Below are 24,071 nucleotides of genomic sequence, written 5' to 3'. Positions count from 1 at the left end.
CCCGAGGTTTCCTCAGACATTCGCGCTTCCGCTTCCGAGCAGCGCGGGGCAGGCCGGGAAAGCACCTCTTCCGGCCACGCCCCCTCCTACCACAGATGGAGAGGGGCTAGAGCGGTGCGTCGGCGGTGTCTACTCGGGAGGGACGGATGCCTTCAAACCCGCGAGGAGTTGGAGCGTCGGCGAGGCGCGTCTTCATTGCAGGGCTGTTGTGAATCATCCGAGACCCTGGCAAGGCCGGCCTTGCAGTCTCCCTCCCCTTATGGAGAGCGAAAAGCCTCTTCTGGCACCGAGTCCAGGCTGCATCTGTTTTGCGGGAAGTGGACGGGAAGATGCCGGGGCGGGAGGCAGGTCGCGGCGCGCAGCTGGAGTTGAAACGGTTTTATTGCCCACCCGAAAAAGGCTCGAGCAGCTTGGAAAGCGGGCGAGGGAATGCACTGGAAAAGAGTGGCGTGAATGACTGATTGAGAGGTGCTTTAAAAGCCTGAAGAACGCAGGACGATTCGCTCCTTGGCATATCTATTTTATAGACCTCTATTTCATTTGAAAACAATAATAATGCCAAAGCAGTTTATAAAAGCACCCCAGGATGAGCAGGTACTATTGAAGTCAGGGAGAAGGCTCGATAATTTAGAGGCTTGCTAATTAAAAGGCTCGTTAATGAGCAGGTTGCCTGGAGGGGCCCCAAGTGAGCAGGGGGGGGGTCTCCTGCCTGCCTACTCGACTCCCTATCACTCCAGTCTCCGTGTAGGTGGTAACCCAGTCAATCAAGGCTGCTCTTTGCTTGAAAGAACCTGGCAGGTGCCCCATCACCACACCAGGGGAGCAGGGCAGAAACAGGCAGCCAAAATAATCAAGCAGTAGGCTTGCAACAATTGAAGACTTAAGAAAGAGGTAATGAAAGGGACACAATAGCTTAGTGTGTAGAAAATGGAGAGAAATGTTTCTCTCACTTCTCACGGGGCATGCGCACACATCCTCAGAGCCCCACCACACACTTCCTTTCAATTTATGAAGGGTTGTGTGTTCCATTAACCCTCCACTGTGGTTGTTAGAGGGGCACAGGAAACTTTCTAGGCTAGGAGGGCCAGAGGGTAAGACCACTAAGAGGAGGAAGGCAGGACTGAAAAGGAAGAAGTGAGAACTTCCCCTGCAGTTACAGCATCAAACATTGTTGCTAGTCAGGGCAGCAAATCCTGGCTGTGATGCCTTCATACCTTGTAGGAACACAAAATGTGATCACAGTCCTGGGCCTCCAACCCCATTCAGAGAATCAACAGACTCCCTCCAGTCAAAAAGAGTGAACCAGGTTCCCAGCAAGTGCCATGAACTAGACATGAAGCCAGTGTGGCATTTGAATGGCCAGAGATTTAGCTTTAAGCCAGCTTTGTGCACACTCCTGATCTCTATCCAACAGAGGGCTATCGAAGCCTACTAGCCATGATGGCTATGCTCATGATGGGCCATTGCCTGATGCAACAGATTCTATGCTCTTATGTTAAGATCCCAAAGGCGCTCTTCAGGTGTTGCTGCTGCCAAGCCAGACACCTCCTTGGATTAAAAATGAGAGCAAGCAGCATGGACGTTAATAAGTTAAAATGTTTAATTATATTTATGTTACATTCTTTGCTTATAAAAGTAGCTGATTTAGGTTATCAAAGATTAAGCATTAAGGCAATGGCAGATAAAGGAGGACATTGTTTTGTCACAAAACATGACATACCACAGTCAAGATCCAGTGTGCAGACTGACTGCTGGTTTAATATAAAAACTCACTGTGCTTTATAGTGCTGCTAACACAGTAGCAGCTGCTTCTTCCCACCTGACCTGTGCTCCAGAATTAAAAAGTATGTACATGTCTTTACATTTTTAAAAAAAAAAAACACAATTACTGCAAAATCTAATTTTCTGAATATACAAAACTATTTTTTACACAAGCCCTGCCTATAGTTACTAGTCCTCGGCCTTCACAGTGTGATCTCTTCCCGCAAGAGGAACTGCTGGATGAATTGCTGAGATTTCCGTTTCTCGGCAATGCCTGGCTTGGTGTGACCAGGAGGGGGACGGAGCAGTAGCCCCCCAAATATGCTACCTGCACAGGAAACATGATAAAAAAATCCATTAGTGTTTGCATACATAAATGGCATCTGAGTTCCATGTAAGGAGCTATCAAGGGGGATGACTGCCCTTCTCAAGGCCCACCGCACCAGCTGATAGTTTTTTGGCACGGTGTCCCGAATAATTAAATGCACAGGAGTTGAGATGCCAACTCACCACCTCCACTTGGCTCAACCTATGTTTTGAAACAAGCTGCTCTAGGGCATAGTTTAATGAGCTGCATTCCTGTCAGGTGTGTGACATGCCAAAACATTTAAATCAAATAGGTCACGAGCCCGTTTATCCCAGTTCACTCATTCTAGGATCATCCACCAAAGCTAGGATCAGTTCTTACCAAGAATATTCACATCCAAGTGGTTTTTCACAGAGTGCTGCAGTAGTTCCCGCAGAAATGCTATCAGATAACTGAAGACGTTTTTATGACACTTGGGCAGCGTGGAAACCACCTGGGAACAACAGAGAAGGAAGCTGTCGCATGCATGCAAACACACTTCCCCCACCAAGGGACCAGGCAGCCTCTTGGCATTACATGTCTCCCATTTTGGCAGCCGGCCTCTACTGGCTCACCTGATTGCTCAGCACATGGCTGTCAGCAGCCTCCAAGCACTTGTCGTACAGCATGTAGCAGATGACCGGCTCAGGGAGACTCTCCAAGAAGAGCAGCAAAGCTTCTGCCACCGAGTGGTTGCTGCCATCTGGCCAGTGATGTTTAAGGAACAGGCAGTCGCCAAGATGAGGCCAGTGCCAGCTGCAATGCTGAGACACTGGGAAAGCCCACTCATCCATAAGGAGGCCCCAGCGTAGGGGGCCGCACAACCACAGAGGCAGTAAAAAAATGCAAGATGACAACTAGCTGCAATAAGGTATTCACAGGGGGAGAAATGTTTGCCTCATCTGGCACAGAAACCCAGTTCATAGGTAGCTGGGATGGGGATCGGGTTGGCTGAACTGCTAAGGGAGGGAGGGGGTAAACATGCACAGTCATACCTTGGGTTGAAGTAGCTTCAGGTTGAGCGTTTTCAGGTTACGCTCCGCGGCGACCCGGAAGTCATGGAACGCATTACTTCCAGATTTTGCCGCTCGCGCAGACGCTCAAAATGACGTTACCTGGAAGCGGCGAATCGCGACCCGTGCACACGCAGACGCACGTTGCGTTCGCTTCAGGATGCGAACAGGGCTCTGGAACGGATCCCGTTCACATCCAGAGGTACCACTGTACTTTGCAGAGAGACTCCACAAGGGAATGCAGTACAATTGCCTCTTATGCAGGGGTTACGTTCCAGAAACACTAAAAGGCTTTCCCAGCGTGGCAAGAGCATTTAAGCCCTCTGCCTTGCTTGCATTTAACTTGAGAATTTCAACCAGCCTGCCTTCAACCGCATATGGTTGAAATCGTGCATAATATGCAGTTGTACTGTACTGAATTACAAGGGGTGGGAGAGAGAAAGATAATGCCAGTCCCGCTTTCAAACACACTTCCTCCAAGGATACTGAGCGTATCCATCATCCCTGTGTCTAGGCAATCACGGATCTGTTCAAACTCGACCCTCAGGCCCGGCTGCTGGAAGAGGTCCTCCTGCAAACGTGAGCAGCCACAGTAAAAGGCAAAGAAGGCAAAAAAAGATCAGTTTCACTTTGCTAGATCTGCTGGAAGTGCCTTCCTGTGGAGCTGCACACATTAATACAATCACACATCCCAAGGGCACAATGAACCCAATGCAGCCAAACTCCAGGGCACAAACAGTGTAGAACCCCCTTGTTAGTTAGCAAGCACCATAGATACTGTTTGTTCCCCAGCATTTAATGAGCACTCCTGCTCCTGCTGGGCTTTGCCAAAGCTAAGCTCGTATCCTTCCCTCTTCCCATAACAAGGCCAAGCACACAAAAGGAAGTTCAGGTCCAGCGGCATCCTTCTAACCTGCTGGCAAGCATTGCGGTACAGGTGGTCAACCATCATCCACAACTCCTTAGGAATGTCCAAGGGCTTCTCGGGCCAGGAGGCATCATCATCACTTGACCACAAAGGCAGCAGAACCTGGAAGGGAGCAACAGGGTTGGAGAAAGGCCATCATCCCAGTGGTAGAGCACCTGCTCTATATGCAGAAGACTCCAAAGCTCAATTCCCTATGGCATCTCCAGGTAGGACATGGAATGCCCCCCTGCCTGAAGAGCCATAGCCAGTCAGTGTGAACAGTCCTGGACTGGAAAGACTGTGTAGTCTAAGGCAGCATCCTCTGCAAAGCAGCATTGCACATGAAGCAGAGTTGGAAGGTCCCCAAAGAGTCACCTAGTCTGCAATCCTCCTCCCAAGCCAACTCCCCCAAAATGTCTTTGGGATGAAGGGCAGCAGACTTGGTTGGCCATAAGAACTCACTAGCTTCCTGATGGCCTCTGGTGACATCTCTTGGATGGGCTCCCTCATGTGGCACAGGGTCTGCAGGGGGCACCCGAAGCAGCTGGGCAGGTAGTTCCCTGACACGGGCAAGAAGTAATCTTTGCCCCGGTCGAGGTGCAGCACCAGGATGTCCTCCAGCTGGTCCTCTCCAGAGTTCAAGCGCGTTGCTGTTGACTTGTTCACAAACAGTTCCAACTCGACCGTCACCTCGGCATCTTCAGGGAGAAGGAAGATGGACAGTTTGACAACACCGAGCCTCAAAGCATCTCACAACCACATGTAGTTTGTGGGGTGGGGAGAAAGAGGAGGAAAGATGGATCCCTACAAGGAAGGTCCCTGATGGAAGATGAGCAAGCTTCTGCTGAAAGAAACATTCCAGAGCAAACCCACAAAATGCTCACCCAGCCCCACTGTCAACACACACCAGGATCCACAGAGTCAAAAGCATCAAAGGATAAACTGAGAGCTAGTGTGGTGTAGTGGTTAGAACGCTGGACTAGGACTTGGGAGAGACCAAGGTTTGACTCTCCACTTGGCCACCAAGTTCACCCAGCGACCTTGAGCCAATCAGCCCAGCCCACCTCACAGGGTTGTTGCTGTGGGGATTAAATGAGGAAGGGGAGAAAACCATGTACACCACTCTAGAGCTCCTTGGAGAAAAAGGCGGGGTATAAATGCAAATAAATAAATGCAAACTGAGGGGCCTGGAGCTGCTCACTTGACAACATCTCCAAGAAAAGGGAGGGGTGGCTGCTTTGTGAGTCCAAAGAGCTGCAGGCAGAAGACTGTCTGGATCCCTGGATGAGGCATTGACAGAGTCTGCTCATGGACACCCAGAGCCCTCCCTGCCCTGACAGCTGGTGAAATGCAAAAGGTACTTTGTGTTGCAATAAATCTGTCTTTAATTTTTTGCTGGACTTTTTCTGTTTTTGCTAAAAACATGGCTGTTCTCCAGATCAATGAAGTGATATTTTAATTTGTGAGCAACTGTGGCTATTTGTCTGAAGCTTGAATCAAACTGAGCATATTTGGAGGGCCTTGGATGGATCAGGTGCACACAGCCACAGGATGCTGAAGCAGGTTGGGCTGGCCAAGAGCAATCTGTGGCTGTCACCCAGAGGGAAGATCAGGCAGGAAGAGTGGTAAAACCCAATGAAATGACAGTGACCTCCCAGCTCACCAGGTAACAGGAAGCCCTTGTTGGGGTTTGCCATCAGCCATGGCTTGCAGTAAGCCTCTTCATCCAGCTTGTTGATGAACTCAAACTGGCAAGGAACAGGCCCATTGTGGATGGTGAAGGACGCCATCTGGAGCTGCATGTACTTCACATCCTTGAAGAGGAACTGTGGGTGGGGAAAGAACCACAAACACAGAGGAGAAGGGTGGGAAGGGAAAGGGGAGTTGTGTATATGTAGCCTGGAGAAGAGACTGAGGGGAGATAGGAATGCCTTCTTCAAATAACTGAAGAGCTGTCTCCGTGGAAGATGGAGCAAGCTTGTTTTCTCCTGCTCCAGAGGGGAGGACCTGAACCAATGGACTCAAGTGACAAGGAAGGGGATTCCAATTAGAGGTTAGGAAAAACTTTCTGAGGGTAAGAGCCATTCGGCAGTGCAACAGAGTCCCTCAGAAGGTGGTGCACTCTCCTTCATTGGGGGGTTTCCAACAGAGGTCAGACAGACAGCTGTCAGGGATTCTGTAGCTGTGATTCCTGCATGCCAGAGGATGGACCCTAAATTACCCTTGAGGTCCCTTCAAACTCTACAATTATATGAACCAAGGGCTTGACTCCAAGCTCCACTGAACATCCAGGTCCCAGCGGCAAGCTTGGGAAAGAGGTCTGCTGGAAAGCTCGTTCTGTGGGATGCCACAAGCTTGCAGTACCCCATACGTGGCCTTGAGCCAGCAGGCCCAGTGGGGCTGTATCTCCAGAAGCAAGCCTCTTGATGCTGCCCACTGGCCAGGGCAGCAGCAGCAGCAGATCCTACCTCCCTCTTGGAGAGGGTGACCGACGGGATGCTGGCGTTCTCCATCTTGTCCAAGGAGCGCACTATTTCTTCGAAGGATCTGCGGTAGAGCTCCTTATCCACCACCTTCACCTGAATGGAACATGCAGCAGCAGAAGGGTCACTGGGGGGAAGAGACAGAGGGGAGGAGGTTCCCCCTCCGAGGAGTCCTCAGCATCACCTGCCATATTAACTAAGCACCCAACACGCAAGCTGCAGAAGAAGCTGGCTGTCAAACACATCCCATGGGGCACCCCCCCCCCAAAGTGATCAAGGGTCTTGCAATCCCACTCCTCTGGCTTACACCAGCCATAATCCTTGTTCCAGCCCTTTCACCCCTGGACTGTATAAGCTCAGCGGATAAGGAGAGATGTCACCATGTGGTAGGTGCACAGGAAAGACCTACAGAAAGGAGGCCCAAGATTTTATTTTATTTTTTGCAAGGGAGGGAGTGAAGGTGGAAGATGCAGCATTTGCTTGTGCAGCACAGTGTCTGGCCAGCTTCAGAGCTAGCCAAGGTTGCTGGGATTCTGGGTTGGACTGGATGACCCTTGGAGTGCCCTTCCAACTCTATGATTCTGTAGAAGAGAAGGAGAGGGTGGCAAAACGGAGGGAGCCAGAGTGACGGGAGCCCTCCCCAGGCTCTCACACCAGCCGGGCTTGAAGGAGGCGGATACCTACCCCAATGTCAAAGATGGCACTGACTGGCTTGTGGTCGCTGCCCCTCAAGGACATGTGGCTCCGGTAGCTCAGCTGAGAGATATTCTTCCCTCTCCACAGGATCCGGTCACACCAGGCTGGCGTGCGGCATTTCTCACTGCATGGGAGGCAAAGCAAGGACAAGAACGGTCATTTCGGCTACCAGACTTGGCGTGGAAGCTCTTGTCCATTCTGCTGTTGCTCTGTCAGGAGGAGAGCACACGAAGACTGTGGAAACAGCAGACAGCGTCTGCAATACCCTGAGAGATGGGAGACCTCAGTCACTCCATACCCAAAACCAAAGGAGTCCCTGCCAGAAGAAAACTAGCATATCAGACATGCTGGTTCCAGCTTAGCCTTCTCCCCAATAGGCTAGTTTTCTATGGAGTGGTGATCTATTATGTGGAGGAATGTTTTGCTCTGGGTGTACCAGCTGTTTTTAACCCAAGAACAAAGCCTTGCCATCTTCTGAGATGTAGGAGTCACTGGCAGCCCACAATTGAAGTCTGCAGGGACGGTTTCTAGAGATGTCCTAGGAATGGTGGTCCACATTGCTCCATTAGCTTCCCCATACTACACACGGATGTTCCTGTTCTATTAATTCAGCTGCTCTGGAGAGTGTGAGTGGACTGGCCCCAGGCTTAAGAGCCACATGGGATGAGCCTGGAAAGAGAACAGTGCACCCCACTGGAAACCTCCCAAAAGGGAAATATGTAACTGCCAAATAAAATTACAAGGCTGCTGTAAACTATATCAGGAGAGGTTAGCTTCCTAAGTCCAGGGACATTGTTGTTGTTGTTTAATTTATTACCCACCCTTCACTCCAAAATCTCAGTGCAGACTGCAACAATTTAAAATACAACATTAAAAACTTTTTTTTAAAAAAAAAACTTAGTTTAAAAATACAACCACAAAAAATAACATCTCATAAAAATAACAGTAACATGTAATAAAAGGTAACCGAAAGTTCATAGTTGCTTATTTTTAGATCTGCAGTCTTTCTGCACTAGAAATCTCCAAGGCCTCTTTCTAAACAGAGATGACTTTTCCCACGTCGTGGGATGCATCCAGTAAAATACACCCTTTCATGCCATTTTAAAGTCCAACTACAGTGGTACCTTGGGTTAAGAACTTAATTCATTCTGGAGGTCTGTTCTTAACCTGAAACTGTTCTTAACCTGAAGCACCACTTTAGCTAATGGGCCCTCCTGCTGCCACAGCACCGCCACCGGCGCAATTTCTGTTCTCTTCCTGAAGCAAAGTTCTTAACCCAAGGTATTTTTTCTGGGTTAGCGGAGTCTGTAACATGAAGTGTCTGTAACCCAAGGTACCACTGTACTAACCAAAAGTGGCAGCTTTCAAAATGGTGGGAAGGGCTGCCACATCCCCTTGCTAGCATTAAGCCAAGGGGAACATTTTGCTTGTGCTTTCCCCAGTTTGTAAGCCCTCTGAGGTGGGGCCATCACCAGCTTGCGTATTTCAGGGGGGTTTTCTCCAAAGCAGCATTCTAAGAGCTACTAACTGGATGTTAAAAAACAAAACAGAAGCTCACAGGTTAAAATGGCTTTGCATGCGTGTGGTTTTTTTGGTCTAGTCTTGTGCAGATGCTACAGAGAAGCATCTGCACAAGAGAAGCCTCTGGCTGTTCTGGACCATCACCACTTCCCTGTTAGAGATGGTGGCATGCAAAGAACAGAGCACCCAAAATGGCTGTGGCGCTCCTGACAAGCCTACCTGGTGTCCCAATCATCAGACCCAGTGTTGTATTTGTACGTTGGCTGGAAGGAAATCTCTCCCTCCAGGAAGCCTTCAAAGACCGCCTTGGCCTCCATCTGCTTTTTCAGCTGAGAAGGAAAGAGAGCAGAGAGGTGAAACTGAGCAGCAAAGCATCTTTCGAACCCAAGCCTCCCTCGGGACTGTCCACGCCTCCCTTCCTGCTTTCTTGCAGCAAATCCTGCCTCCTGATGCAGGCCAACCATGTCCATTAGAACTCCTGACTTAGTAGAGCAAAATAGTTGATTGGTTATGCTACATGTCTTAAGGCTCCTTTGGAACTCACTGGGACTGTTTTCAGTCTTGATGGAACAACAGTCCAGTTGTGTTTTGTTAAATTTGCTTACAGATTTCTCAAAAATTGAATGGAAACATTTATTCAAAGGAGAAGTAAAGGGACTCTTGTAGCTGAAAGATTCCCCAGCCATTCCTAGCCACTTTCTGGAACCAGCTGCAGCAACAGAGCAGCATTCCCCCAACACCTGCCCATGAATGCTGTGCACTCTCTCTTTGGAAGGTTGACCCTTGTTGGAAGGCAGATCTTGCCTGCCTACCGAAAGCTCGCTCACATACTTGGTCATGCTGATAAAGGGTGGCGAAATCGTGGGCCTCCACCAGCTTCTTCACCTGTTCCACGTCCTGCTCCTCCAGCCTGTAGTTCAAGTCTCCCAGCCACAAGACCACACTGCAAGGGAGGCGCCTGTGTAAGGAAATGGCTCCAGCACCCTTGAGGCTCTTCACAGCTCCTATTCCCAGCCACGTAGCCCCAAGATGCACAGTGTCAACCCAGCAAATGAAGAGATGTTCCCAGCTCCTTGCCCACCCACAACCTTCCTAGTTCCTCCTACTAACTTGGAAGCAAATCAGTGACCACCAGAAGGTCTGGGAAACAGATGATCCTTCACACAAGTCCTAGACTTGAAGCCACCTCACAGAGCTAGAAGGTGGAAGACAGGCAGCAGACTACAGTGCTGGCAAAGAGAGCTGCTTTGTAGCCCTCCAGTTGGATTCCAAATCCCACTAGTACAGCCAAGGTCAGGGATAATGGGAACTGTAGTCCAGAGGACTCCCATCACTGGCAAACTGTCTTGGCTGATGAAATAAAAGCAGAACAACCAAACTACACAGCAGATACATGCAACTGTCTCCTGGGGGAGGCTTTTTCCAAAAGCAAATGAGAAGCAACTATAGAAGTCTATGAGCACAAGATTGGAGGGCTGCTGTTGCTGAATCCCTTTCCTTCCAGCTGTTTCTCCATCCAAAATGCCCTCCTTCATGGGAGAAAGACACCGTGCAAGATGGGGTGGGGTTGTACTTTGAAAGGGAAAATGGCAGGAAGGAATGGGGTTAAGCAGCCACTCCCTAAACTACTTTTCATTTTTTAAAAAGAAATAAATGGTAGGTAATAGAATCAAATTTACGTGAAGCCAAACAAATATTAAAAATTAGGGAAATGGGGTGAGGTGGGGGGGGGTGAAGAGAAGAGACAAGGTCCTGAGGAGACATACCATAAGAAGACAACAGAAAACACAGTTCAGATGGGTGGGGTACAAATAATAAAATTATTATTATTATTATTATTATTCTCAAACCCATAAAGCCAAGTTTCCATATTTGCTCCACAACTTCACAGAAGAGGCTGGATCCTTTCCCACTTGCTTCCCTCCCCCTGCCCCCACTTACTCGTGCTTGCCAATGGTGAGGGGTGGGAGGCCTGGCTCTGGCGGGCAGAACTGCATGCGTCCACAGATATCACGGAAGTCCTGGTTCCGCCGCTCATATTCTTCGGTGTGGGCTGCCAGGTGGGCGTTCACGAAGCAGACGGTGGTGTTGTGGAACCGGAAGCGGATGGCCACTCCCCCCTTGTTGCCCTTCATTCGCAGCAGAAGAGAAGCCAGGAGAGAGAGAGAAGGTGGCGACTCTATTCCCTGCCTGCTATGGAAGGAGCAGGCAGAACAGACTCCAAAGCAACCAGCCAAGACCTCTCTGAAGCAAGCAGGAAGGTGCAAAGAGAGGGCCTACAAAGCAGGGGGTGGCTAACCTTTTGGGGGCCAAGGGGCTAAAGCGAAACTATGTAATAGCAGGAATGGCCAAGTTTTAATTAAAGGAGAAATTTTGGTGACTCACAAAAACTTTTGGGCATAACAGAATCATTGCAGAGGACCCACAGGAGCAGATAGTGCAGGATGAGAGTGGTTATAGTGTCAGACTAGTATCAGGGAGAAACCAGGGTTTGAATCCCCGCTCAGCCACAAATTCTATTGGATGACTTTGGGCCAGTCTCTGCCTCTCAGCCTAACCTACCTCACAGGGCTGTTGTGAGGATAAAATGCAAAAGAGAAGTGTGTGCACCACACTGAACTCTTTGCAGAAAAATGGTACAGTGGTACCTCAGGTTACAGACGCTTCAGGTTACAGACTCTGCTAACCCAGAAATAGTACCTCAGGTTAAGAACTTTGCTTCAGGATGAGAACAGAAATCGTGCTCCAGTGGTGTGGTGGCAGCAGGAGGGCCCATTAGCTAAAGTGGTGCTTCAGGTTAAGAACAGTTTCAGGTTAAGAACGGACCTCCAGAACGAATTAAGTTCTTAAGCCGAGGTACCACTGTATATAAATGCAATAATAGTAACAACTTTTTAAAAAATGTTTTTTTTAAAAGTTTGGCAAATTGTGGGGGTGGGGTTGAGTTGGGACCCCTCAAAACCTTTTGAGGGTCCAGATGCAGCCCATGTTCTGCAGGGGAGCCTGGTACCCAGGCCAAACAAAGCCCAGAGGCCCCCTAATGTCCATGTCCTGCAAGAGTAGATGAGATGCTGGTGACGGCAGTAAAACCTGAATATTAACAGGCAGCCCACAGCAGCCTCATCACACCCCAGAAAGGATGAGGGGGCACCACCCTGCAAGGCTCTCATAGAGAGAGGTCTGGGTGTCCCCAGAATGGCAACAGCAGACTCTCCCCTGCCCACCCCCAGTTTGAGGGTGATGAATACTTACCATCCTCCCCATGATGCCCGTGCCAACCGTCTCAGCCTCCACCTCAGAAACATGCACAGCGAGCTCAGTCCTGACGTAGAATAGCATCAGGATCCCAACAAGCCGAATAAGCTTTACCTGCATGTTAACCAGGGAAACAAAGACACAAAGGCTATAGATTAATAGGTCTGTAGAGAAATGACCTCTTGGAGCCATTTAGTTCACACCCCTGCAATGCAGGAATCACAGCTCAGGAACCCCCAGCAGATGGCCATCCAACTTCTGCTTTAAAACCTCCAATAAAGGAAACTCCACCACCTTACTATCAAAGTCCTTCCTAATGTTTAGTCGAAACCTCCTTTGTTGTTATTTGAGTCCATTAGTTCGTGTCCTACCCCCAGAGCAGCAGAAAACAAGTTTTCTCCATCCTACATGTGACAGCCCTCCAGATATTTGAAGATGGCTCTTATATCACCTCCCAGTCTCCTCTTCTCCAGGTTAAACATCCTCAACTGTTCCTCATCAGGCTTGTTTTCCATGCCCTTTATTGGTTGCCCTCTGCTAACGTTCCAGCTTGCCAATATGCCAGGTGTGACCTCACTGGCTGCTGCCCACATTGCCCTGGAAGGAGAATGGAATTGCCTCCTCCCAATCCTTGCAAAAGGCCCCTTTTTGCCTCCCCATCACCTGTGGACTTGGAGAAGGCATGAGCCTCTTTTACAGTCCTTCACAGGGAAGCAGAGTCCCCTTGTCCCCAACCCCTGCCATTAACCTCTTCTGCAGAACATCCCACCCCCAAACACACACAGAGAGGGCTGCATAAAGGGGCAGAAGAGCCTCAGTGAGAAAGAGGGGGTCACTGGGCCCTCTCGGCAGCTGAAGCCAGCTCACCTTGGCATACTTGGCCTGCGGGTGAAGGCTCTCGGTCACAGCTTTGAACCATTCCTCTTCTTTTGGCGTGTCGTTGAAGAAAAAGGCCTCTTTGCTCAGGTCAAGCTCCTGGAAGCTGCATTCAAGAGAGCAAACCATGAGCTAGGGGCATACCCTCCCTCCATGGAGAAGAACCCAAGAAGGACCTGCTGGATCAGGTCAATGGCCCATAGAGTCCAGCATCCTCTTTTCACAGCGGCCAACCAGATGCCCTCATGGAAAGTCCTCAAGCAGGAATAGAGCACAAGAACAGCACTTTCTCCTCCTGTGGTTTCCAGCAAATGATATTCAGAAGCACTGCTGTGTCCAACTCTGGAGGCAGAGCCTAGCCATTGTAAGCTAATAGCCATCGGTAACCCTCTCCATGAATTTGTCCAATCCTCTTTTAAAGCAGTCTAGGTTGGTGGCCAACACTGCCTCCTGTGGCCTTGAGGCACTGCAGGAGCAAGAGACCTCCTCTACCTAGTGAAGCAGAAAGATGAAGGGTCAATTAAACCAGACGGCATCCAAGTGTTCAAGTGCTCACACACGTGTATCCAAGTGGGCAATGCTCATCAAGAGGAGGAGGAGGACTAGGGCAGGAGGGGATGGCAGGTGCAAATCCCTCCCGCCCAGCTCACCGGGTGACCTGAGAGTGAGTCACGGCCTCTCAGGCTCGCCTACCTCACATGGCTGATGTACAGACAGAATGAGGAGGGGATGACCCATGCATGTTACTTTCGCTCCTTGGAGGAGATAAGAGGTGGACGAGAAACAAAACAATAAATGGATAAGAAGCACCCCACACGTACCCCACACAATAAATGTCTGGGGGCTCAGCATCGTGGCTCAGCCAGGGCTGGAGAGTCTCCTTGGGGGACTGGCCGTTCACGTTGTATGTGCCCACGAAAAACCTGCCAGGAAACACACAAAATCTTGCTCCGGATCTTGCCAACCACCTCTACCCCACCAGCACATGAGGAGGAGGAACCCCACTGCCATTTCTACACCCAGGCCCACCCACCCAAGTGAGAGCCAGCATAGCGCAATGATTAAAGTGTTGGTCTAGTACCTGGGAAACCAGGGTTTGAATCCCCTCTCAGCTATGAAACTGAGACCTTGGGGGCCAGTCACTGCTTCTCAGCAAACCCTACCCCACAAGGCCATTGTGGGGATTAAATGAGGAAGGGAGAAACACGCACCTATCCCACCTTGAGCTCACCGAAGAAAAAGGTGGAGTATGAATGCAATAAATAAATAAATTTAGTAGGCAAATAGCCAAGGGGCTTGTGCATTTGTGGTGGAAAAGGCTCAGCGTCATTCAAGGAATCCCTCTGGGGGAAGCGTGGAGCTGCCTTTGCCACACACACCTGGCATTGCTCTCAGAATCACCCTTACTTGAAGCCCTGGAGGTATGTGTACTCGTCCTCCTTCTGCAGGAGCTGAGACTTGATGATGGTGTCTCTCAGCCCAAAGGTCTGCATGGACAAGCCCCGCATCTCCTCTGACACCAGCACACTGGAGGACCGGACCATCTCGCTGGTGATGTCATTCTTGGGCCTGGAAATGAGAGGAAAGGGCAGAGGGAGGGAGGGAGGGAGATTGGGGAGGGGGGCAGGGGTTGGTTTATTTCAGGTGTTGTTGCTATCGGCAGAAAGCAAAGAGGAGCCAGGAGTCCCACGCTGGCACAAGGAGGGCCAGAGTGGGGCTGCAACACTAGCCCACATGCCTCCTCCTCACTGCCTTGAGTCAGTGCCAGGAGGGAAAGCCCACTTTGTTCTAGACTTACAAGGATTGCATCCTCAAGACAGGACCACTGCCCCCCTTACAGGTCTGCAAGAGGACAGGTGAGGACTGCCCCCCCCATTAGATACAGGGTCTTATCTGGCACTTTGGAGTGGCCCAACTGTGGGCCCAATCCAATTTGGGAGCCTTGCACAAGCACACGGTAGGGATTGTCCTTTGCTTCCAAATTGCTATAGTACTTGTCAGGCAGGTTACTCTTTAAAACAGTGGTTCCCAAAGTGGTGCCCTCTGAGGGGCTGTGAGATACCCTGCGTGGGGGTACTAAGAGGGGGGGGGGGAGGAGTGCCGCCGGTACAAATGACTACCAGACTTAGAAAAGTTGGTAACACTAGATCACTAGATCCGAGGATGTGGACAGGCTGCTTGGACGAGTGAAACCAACCACCTGTCTTCTGGATCCTTGCCCATCCTGGCTTATAAAAGCTAGCCGGGAAGGACTGGGCGATGGGCTTCGTGGGGTGGTGAATGCTTCCCTCCGTGAGGGAGCCTTCCCAGACCCGCTGAAAGAGGCGGTTATTAAACCGCTTAAAAAACCATCTTTAGATGCGGCCACAATGGCCAACTATCGCCCAGTCTCAAATCTTCCATTCTTGGGCAAGGTGATTGAGCGAGCGGTTGCTGAACAACTCCAGGCATGCCTGGAAGAAGCGGACCGTTTGGATCCCTTCCAGTCGGGATTCAGGCCTCATCATGGGACTGAAACTGCCTTGGTCGCACTGGTTGATGATTTCCGGCGGGCTAGGGACAAAGGTGAGAGCTGTTTCCTAGTTCTGCTGGATCTCTCAGCGGTGTTTGATACCATCGACCATAACATCCTTCTGGACCGTCTTGAGGGGCTGGGAGCTGGGGGCACTGTCATACAGTGGTTCCGCTCCTTCCTCCTGGGCCGTGTTCAGAAAGTGGTGGTGGGGGATGAGTGTTCAGACCCCTGGGCTCTCACTTGTGGGGTGCCTCAGGGTTCTGTCCTCTCCCCCATGCTTTTCAACATTTACATGCAGCCGCTGGGAGAGATCATCAGGAGGTTTGGGCTGGGTGTTCATCAGTATGCGGATGATACCCAGCTCTACCTCTCTTTTAAATCAGAACCAGTGAAGGCGGTGAAGGTCCTGTGTGAGTGTCTGGAGGCGGTTGGAGGATGGATGGCGGCTAACAGATTGAGGTTGAATCCTGACAAGACAGAAGTACTGTTTTGGGGGGACAGGAGGCGGGCAGGTGTGGAGGATTCCCTGGTCCTGAATGGGGTAACTGTGCCCCTGAAGGACCAGGTGCGCAGCCTGGGAGTCATTTTGGACTCACAGCTGTCCATGGAGGCACAGGTCAAATCTGTGTCCAGGGCAGCTGTTTACCAGCTCCATCTGGTACGTAGGCTGAGACCCTATCTGCCTGCAGACTGTCTCGCCAGAGTGGTGCATGCTCTGGTTATCTCCCACTTGTACTACTGCAATGCACTCTACGTGGGGCTACCTTTGAAGGTGACTCGGAAACTACAACTAATCCAGAATGCGGCAGCTAGACTGGTGACTGGGGGTGGCCGCCGAGACCATATAACACCGGTCTTGAAAGACCTACATTGGCTCCCAGTACATTTCCGAGCACAATTCAAAGTGTTGGTGCTGACCTTTAAAGCCCTAAATGGCCTCGGTCCAGTATACCTGAAGGAGCGTCTCCACCCCCATCGTTCTGCCCAGATGCTGAGGTCCAGCGCCGAGGGCCTTCTGGCGGTTCCCTCATTGTGAGAAGCAAAGCTACAGGGAACCAGGCAGACCTTCTCGGTAGTGGCGCCCGCCCTGTGGAACGCCCTTCCAGCAGATGTCAAAGCGATAAACAACTACCTGACATTCAGAAGACATCTTAAGGCAGCCCTGTTCAGGGAAGTTTTTAATGTGTGATATTTTACTGTATTTTTGGTTTCTATGGAAGCCGCCCAGAGTGGCTGGGGAGGCCCAGCCAGATGGGCGGGGTATAAATAATAAATAATAAATTATTATTATTATTATTATCAAGTTCATTCATTTTGTTGAATTAAACCAATTAGTTCTACAGTGGTACCTCGGGTTAAGTACTTAATTCGTTCCGGAGGTCCGTTCTTAACCTGAAACTGTTCTTAACCTGAAGCATCACTTTAGCAAATGGGGCCTCCTGCTGCCGCCGCGCCGCTGGAGCACGATTTCTGTTCTCATCCAGAAGCAAAGTTATTAACCCGAGGTACTATTTCTGGGTTAGCAGAGTCTGCAACTTGAAGCGTCTGTAACCTGAAGCATATGTAATCCGAGGTACCACTGTAATTGGATTATGAATAAATATGCAATTGTTACTGTGTGCTATTATTATGTTATTATCTTCCTTAGTGGGTCATGCAAACCACTATTCTGAATAATGCCTTTTATAGAACCAAGGGGCCAGTGGCCAGATAAGGTTTGGGAACCACTGCTATAAAGAGAGAGGGAAGGGATAGTAAAAGAAATTTCAGGGAGGCTCTGCTCCTGTTAACTTTTGGAAGTCTGCCTGAGAAAAAGACACTCTCTGAACTGCAATCCAAGCCCGGCAACCCTAGAAGCAAAAGGCACAGAGGCACTCTGACCCCATTACGTTACATGTTTCCAAGGCTGGCTGTGGCTGTCATGTTCAACTTACTTGGGGACGGCGGCAGCAGGACTGGCACCACTTGTGCTGCCCATCTGGTTCATAGCTGGTGGCTGTTTCCCTTTCTGCTTTGGGTCCTCATTCCCAGCAACTCCTAGAAGCAAAAGGAAGCCCATGAAAGCTGTCTGTCTCTGACCAGTGCCTGGGAAATCTCAGCCTGCCCAAGGCTGACTCTCAGAGAAGGAGGAGGCTCCTCCTTATCTCGGCTACACCATTCCTTGGGGTGGGGGGAAGGGCAGGCTGCCAGAATGCTGCGCTCCTCACAGTTGGTCTCAGGGATGGCCAAGCGGAAAAAGATGAACATAGCAAGAGGGAGAACTTGGGAGGAAAGCGAGCAAGCTGCCTTTTAGCAAAGATCAGAGCCACGGGCCACAATGAGAGCAGAAGCAGCGAGCCCTGTGGGCTAGGGAAGAGGATCCAGCATAGCCAATGGCAGCCTCCCAGATTCAAATTCCCGCTCCTGCCTTCTCCAAGGGATTAATGTTCTGGTCCTACACAAAAGCCACCTTTTCTCTCACCCCTTACTAGTCTGAAAAGCAGGCAGCAGGACAATCACGTGCCCCAGAGAAACGACAATGTCATCTGTGCTTCACGTTACTGGGTTTTTAGACTACTTAATTACAAGTGGTCTTTGACTTCACCTGCAAAAGCACACCCCTCCATCAGCTCCCGAGACAGACAGATGCCAACGGTGTTATTAGCAGATTATCCGAATGCCAATGGTGTTATTAGCAGTTTTTCACATTATGTTTCTTCCAGGCCAGAAGTAGAGTATTAAAATCATGGGGTGCAGGCAAAGCTGCCCATTTTGCAACCCTCTCTGCACCAGATAAGCCTGCCTGAGCAAAGCCAGAAACATCTAAAGTGATTCAGCAGCATGGGGGAGGGGGGGAGGTTGAGTCCACAAATAGCACACGGACACACCAATCACTCACAATCTCTTACATTCCTAGATACTGAGCTTTTGATGGTGCTGTATTTTTGTTTTTAAGTCACATTTCAAAGCTCAAGGAGCCAATGGATCCACATACTGGGGAGGGGGTGGGCTTCCAGGGTACTGAAAAAGAAGTGCAACCACAGTCACAATTTAGCAAACCTTCAAACTTCAGAAGTTTGAATATTTGAAACTGAGTTCTGATTAATGCTTTAGGGACCCTGAACTTTTTTAAACAGCAGGTTAAGCTCCCTCCTAAAGCCCAACATCCCAGTGTCCAAAATGAGGAATACTGTCTGTAAAGAATTTTCTTTCGGTAGACTACGGATCAAGTGTTTGTGAGTAAGCTCCACTTTCAACAGCTCTATATTCTTTTGGCTGAAACGGCAACATCCGCTCCTGTTGGTAATCCACTTTCTGCAGGATGACGAAAGGAAGAGGCACTGGGGTGGAGGGAGAGAAACCAGCCGAACTTCTCTGAGGCCAAAAGCAGCCCAACCGCTGCTGCCCTTGCAGACAAGCCCAGGCCAGGCAAGAGCATCGGGTGGGGTGGGGGATTGCACCACCCCCACCCACCAGGAAAGCCTGAAGCCAGCCGTGCCTGGGACTGGGGAAAAGAGCCTTGAAATTGCAACATTGCAAAGAGCTTCCTGCCTCCACATGGAGCATCGCCAGGCAGCAGGTGGGGGCTGCTCGGGCAGAGAAGGAAAGTGTTGGGGGGGGAGACCCCTTAGCCCTGAAGCCCACCGCGCCCAGAGAGCATTTTCCCCGCAGGAAGAATGGGCTCCCAGCCAGGAAACCAGCAGGTGCTGCTGCTGCAGGAGCAACCAGGGACCCGAGGCGGGCAGTCTGCCGCCAAAGGATTTCCTGCCGCCGGGCCAACGGATCTCTCCCGACTCCTCCCTGCAGAGGAGCCCGGCTCTCTCCATCCCTCCAGGCAGGGCAAAAGCCGCTTTGGGTGTGTGGAAAATGCAGCCAAAGTACAAGGGTGAAATCCTCCTCCTCCTCCCGAGTAGCTGCCTGCGCGGAAGAAGCGCCAGCCGAGGAAAAGGCGGGTAGCCCGGAGCAGCAGGAAGAGGGCGCGCCTCGGGGCTGCCCCCGCCCAGCCAGCACCTGCTAGGGCTGCAGCGCGCGTCGGGGAAGGGGCCCAGCATCTTCCTTCCCTTAACCGGGCTCTAGTATGGGCGGGACCTGCTGTCGCCTCTCCAGGCGATGCAAGTGGCGGCGGCCCTGCCTCCCTCACAACGGCCCTGCGAGGTAGGGCACAGTCTGGAGAACCCCCTGCTCCAAGGAGCTTCCCGCCAGTAGGCTGGCCAGCCGGCCACCGCAGGCAACGGCGGGCCATCTCTTCCTCCCGAGTCGCGATCAAGCGCCTAGTCCTCAGCGCGCGCCTCTTCCTACCTGCGCGCCGCAGCCAAGAAGCGCACATCGCCCGGTCTGAATCCCAGGAGCGGCTGCCCACCAGGCCACACCCTTCGCTCGGCTCAGCCAATCACAGTGGGGTTCGCCTCCAGAAACGCCCCCGCCCGAGGGTGGAGCGGATCCAGATCAGCCCAGCGGAGCTCAGCAGCGCCCCCACAGGAGGATTGGCAAGATGCGGACTCCCTCGCCTCGCGCTGCCGCGGCTAAAAATGCCTTGATTCATCGTTGATGGTCATGACCATCACAATGAGCGTTTTCTCGCATTGCAAGCGGACCGGCCCCCTCATGCTTTGGGAAGCTCCGTGTGCGCTGACGACCCGCACATTCAGGTTAAGAACAGTTTCAGGTTAAGAACGGACCTCCGGAACGAATTAAGTACTTAATCTGAGGTACCACTGTATTACAGATGCCTCATAATAATACCCGTTCCACATTTGTAAGAATTCAATATCTTAGTGTGGCAGCACCTACACTCTGGAACTTCCTGCCTATTGATATCAGGCAGGCACCTTCACCCTACTATTTTCAGCACCTGCTAAAAACATCTGTTTAGACTAGTTTACCCAGATATTCATGAAGCTTATGTGAGTTTGAATCTGTTTTTGTTTATAGTTATTTTTACTTCTATTAAGTAAATTATTATTGTTGTTAATGCTTCTTATTTATAACATTATCCTGGTTGTGTTTTTTTTTTTGTATACCACTTTAAGATTGTTTGCAATCAATCAGTGTGTAAATTTTATGAAATTAATAAATTAGGTAGAAGGAGGACCCCATTAATGGAAGGAGGGGGGTAGAAAGACCCACTGTGCTGCACTGGGATATATTTCGGAGGCTCTCTTTCTGGTTAGTCCTTCCACTCAACTACAACAGCACATAGAAAGAGTTTGGATTCTTCCTTCTTGTTGTCCTAACTGTCTGTTGCTGTCTTGTTGCCATCCTGCCCTAGAGTGACACCGGAGAGGGGGTTTCGCATCTGGTGGAGGCCCCATTGCACTAGCAAGCAAGCACCGGATCTGTCCCACCATGACAAATGCATCTTGCTCACTTGCTCTCTCCAGGTCATCCTCTCACAGGCAGAGGATTTAATTGTTTATTTTATATTCTGACTTATACTCCCAGTGCAGGACCCATGGCAGCTCACAGCATAAATTAAAACATATATAGTATAACCAAGCACAAACAAACAATACAGACATTAAAAACTAACCCTATTACAAACAGCACTGAAACCACTTAAAACCATTTAAAACCGCACAAACAAACACACACACACACCACCGCTCAGAAACCCTACCACAACAGCCAGTTAGTGGCCAAAGGCCTGTCAAAACAAAAAAGTTTTTAACTGCTGGCTAAAGGAAAGCTAGCCTCTTGTGGAAGGGAGTTCCACCATCTGGGAGCAACCATTAAGAAGGCCTTCTCTCATGTCCTCACCAAACAGGCCTGTGAAAGTCATGAGTCTGAGAGAAAGGCCTTCCTAGGAGATCTCAAAGCCCAGGCAGGCTAATTTGGGGAGATTCAGTCCTTCAGATAGCCTGGACCCAAGCCATATAGAGTTTTATGGTCACAACCAGCGTTTTGAACTGCAAACAACTAGGCAGCCTTGTAACAACAGTGGAGCTATTGTAACAAGGAGGATCCAAGCAACACCCTTGCCAGCAGCAGGGACCAAGATACTTCTAGCTGTTCTTCAGTGGGTTGTTAGACTACTTGCACAACATAGGCTCCTGTAACCTTGCCAAGCTCTGTGACCAAGGGAAGCCCAGGGCTTGGAAGCCCAGACCATATTTCTTATCATGAAATGCTGCACTGGAACGCATCAGTGACAATCAAGTATATGGTGGTTTGAAGCCTTTTAAAGAATTGGTCACTGTGGCAAGCTCCCATACAAGCCTCAGGACTTCAACACTAACCCCCACTCCAGTCCTTTGCAAAATCAAATGTAGCCCAAACTTTGAGGTCCTCCCATCAGCAACAGAGTCTCAAACCTGCTGGGCTGCAGCGCTTCCTGACCTCTGTCAAGAAAGTCTGTGTCTGGGAACCAAAAGGCAGCTGCACTAGCAAGTTGGCGTCGCTTGAGATGATCTGGACAGTGACATCAGAGCCTATAGGAGAAGGAGAAAGGAGAGCAGCATAAACAACTTTGTGGGCTGACCTTGGGAGAAGCATTTCTGGAGAATAAGCTGCAGGAGCACTCCGATTGCTGCCCCACCATGCAGCAGCATGGACAAACCTGGGCACAGCTAAAGCTACCCAGAAGCCTATGGCTACATCATTCGCGTTCCCCATAAGCGACCATGGAAATATCTGTATTGAAGGGCACCATTGACACTTATAAAATGAACAATATACATATGGACGTAGCAGTGGGGATCAGTGGCAGCACCTTCAGGCAAAGCTCCACATGTGTGCCTAGTACACAAAAACAAGGCAAGTTTTAATCTTTCAAAAAGCAATATTTCAGCCCACATGGGTTACAGAGATTGGCTTTGAAGTGTGTGGTTGGTGAAGTTTCAGAATTCAGAGAGGGTGGGGCATGACGAAGGCAGGAGGCGGGAAGGGAGAGAGAAATTAAATAAGAAACAAAGACTTAGTGGAAGCAAACGAAGCAAGCAGAGGAGCTCATCTCAGTGGGAACTGGCTGGCTTGGGCCTGCGTTTTGCCCAGTCAGTGAATGCTGTAGCATTTCCCAGGTACAACAGTATGGTTATTTGTGTAGTGTGGAGAACAATCCATGGCCCCATTGGTGCTGCTCACAGCTCTGCTTGCCAGGGAGTGAGTGAAGCAATCCAAGAAGTGAAGGGCAGGCACCATCACACTTCTGGGGAATCATTGTTTACAAGAACCACAGCAGAAGCTTACCTACAATGTGCAGGTCATTCTCCCCGGTGACTGTCAAAGGAGAAATTATTTTTATTATTTTAGTTATTTATTTGTATCCTGCCTTCTTCCTAGCCCAGGACTCAAGGCGGCTTACACAAATTAAAGCAACGCAGATAAAATACAGAAAGCTAAAAACATACAAATGCCACCAAAGGGGTTCCCCTAAGCTCCCCCCATAAGGCCTGGTCAATTCATTATCTGGGGGTGGGGGTGGCCAAGGGACAGAAACACAGGTGACAACTTCCCCAAAGAGTGCATCCACTACCTGGCTCTTTGGGGGATTATTTGTCCTGGATTCCTCCTACTCAAGTGGGAAAACGGGAATCATTTCATGTGCCCCGAGTCGCGGGGGTGGGGGGGAGAGGAGGCAGCTGAGCCTTCCCTGCAGAGGAATGTGGCAACGAAGTCAATAAGGCAGGAAGGAGAGCTGCTCCTCACCTTCTTCCACGGCACAGCCTTCCTGCAGGAGCAGGACCTTCTCCAGGCGCACGTCCTCGGCGGTGATGGCCATGCGCCGGTGGCTGTACAGGCAGATCCTGCGGAGACAGAACCGGGAGACCCCGCGCCCTCCCCATCAGAGACCAGGATCGTGGCCCCAGCTCCTCGGCCACCACGGCTCAGCACCCCGGAGATGCTGCTGTCCCTCTCCTTCCACCGCAGCCCACCTCCCCCGGCCCCCTCCTGGGATCCCCAGCGCCCCCTTCCGCTCGCTCCCGGGAACCTGCTCCTCTCCGGGGCCGCGCGAGACGGAGGAGCCGGGAAAGGAGGAGCAGCAGCCGCAGCCGCACGGAGGGGCGGGGAGGAAGGAAGAGACCCGCCTCCTCCATTCCACGCCCAGCTCCTGCCCTCACCTGTCTCACCTGCCGGGCGCGGCGGACTTACATGGCTTTGCCGTGGCTCTCCACCAGGCCCAGCAGCCGGCTCTCCCCACCAGCCAGGAGCCCCTGCACCGCCTGCAGCCGGAGGTCAAGGAAGGGGCCGGAAAGTGCCGGAGTGGCGAGCGACCCCCGCCCCACACTGCCCGCCCTCCCACTGGGTCCTTCCCGGGGCGGCCCCCAAAGGATACGACCAGGCAGGTCTCCCCCGCCGAGAGCGATTCCTGGATGGGCACCGACTGATCCATCCTGCGTGGACGGCGGAGCAGGCGGCACTCCCCGCTGCTGCTGCAGGAGGGAGAGGGTCGCCCGGATCCGGCAGCCCCCTCTGCAACCGGGGAGCGTCAGGAACCGAGCCGAGAAGGAAGCGGCGGCGCTGGAGCCTGCAGGCCTCTTTTTCCTTGAGCACGGCGGGGCGGGGGGAGAAGACGGGTCCCGCCTCTGGCCTGGCCGCGGCTGCCTTGGCAGCTCCAGCCTCCCGGGCGGGCGCAGGAAGGCGAGAGGAGGAGGCCGCCGACGCATGGGCGCTCACAGGCCCCGACGAGGCGCAGGAAGGGCGGCTCCGGGCTCCTGCCACCGGCCTTCCCCCCCACGGAGCGGCTACTGCCCGGGCTGCAAACCCTTTTCTTGCTCGACAG

At 51.2% G+C, this 24,071-nt stretch overlaps 1 protein-coding gene across 1 annotated transcript; it reads right to left on the bottom strand.

The window, feature by feature from the left end:
- Positions 1-1,578: 1,578 nt before the first annotated feature.
- On the bottom strand, positions 1,579-23,800 carry INPP5B (inositol polyphosphate-5-phosphatase B). Its single transcript, XM_081872218.1, has 22 exons — positions 23,625-23,800; positions 23,441-23,511; positions 22,997-23,094; positions 22,538-22,567; positions 21,664-21,780; positions 17,308-17,410; positions 14,266-14,427; positions 13,680-13,781; positions 12,850-12,964; positions 11,980-12,096; positions 10,669-10,856; positions 9,559-9,670; positions 8,947-9,056; positions 7,195-7,330; positions 6,496-6,606; positions 5,691-5,853; positions 4,490-4,725; positions 4,034-4,150; positions 3,607-3,691; positions 2,683-2,810; positions 2,450-2,561; positions 1,579-2,089 (listed from the first exon to the last, which is right to left on the bottom strand). Exons 1-22 carry the CDS (start codon positions 23,679-23,681, stop codon positions 1,965-1,967), a joined length of 2,595 nt encoding a protein of 864 aa, XP_081728344.1. The 5' UTR covers positions 23,682-23,800; the 3' UTR covers positions 1,579-1,964.
- Positions 23,801-24,071: the final 271 nt, after the last annotated feature.

The sequence above is a fragment of the Podarcis erhardii genome (genome assembly GCF_964252035.2).
Source record: "Podarcis erhardii genome assembly, chromosome: 7".
NCBI lineage: Eukaryota > Metazoa > Chordata > Lepidosauria > Squamata > Lacertidae > Podarcis > Podarcis erhardii.
Note: the sequence above shows the minus strand (reverse complement) of the source record. Positions and strands in the feature narration are given on the sequence as shown.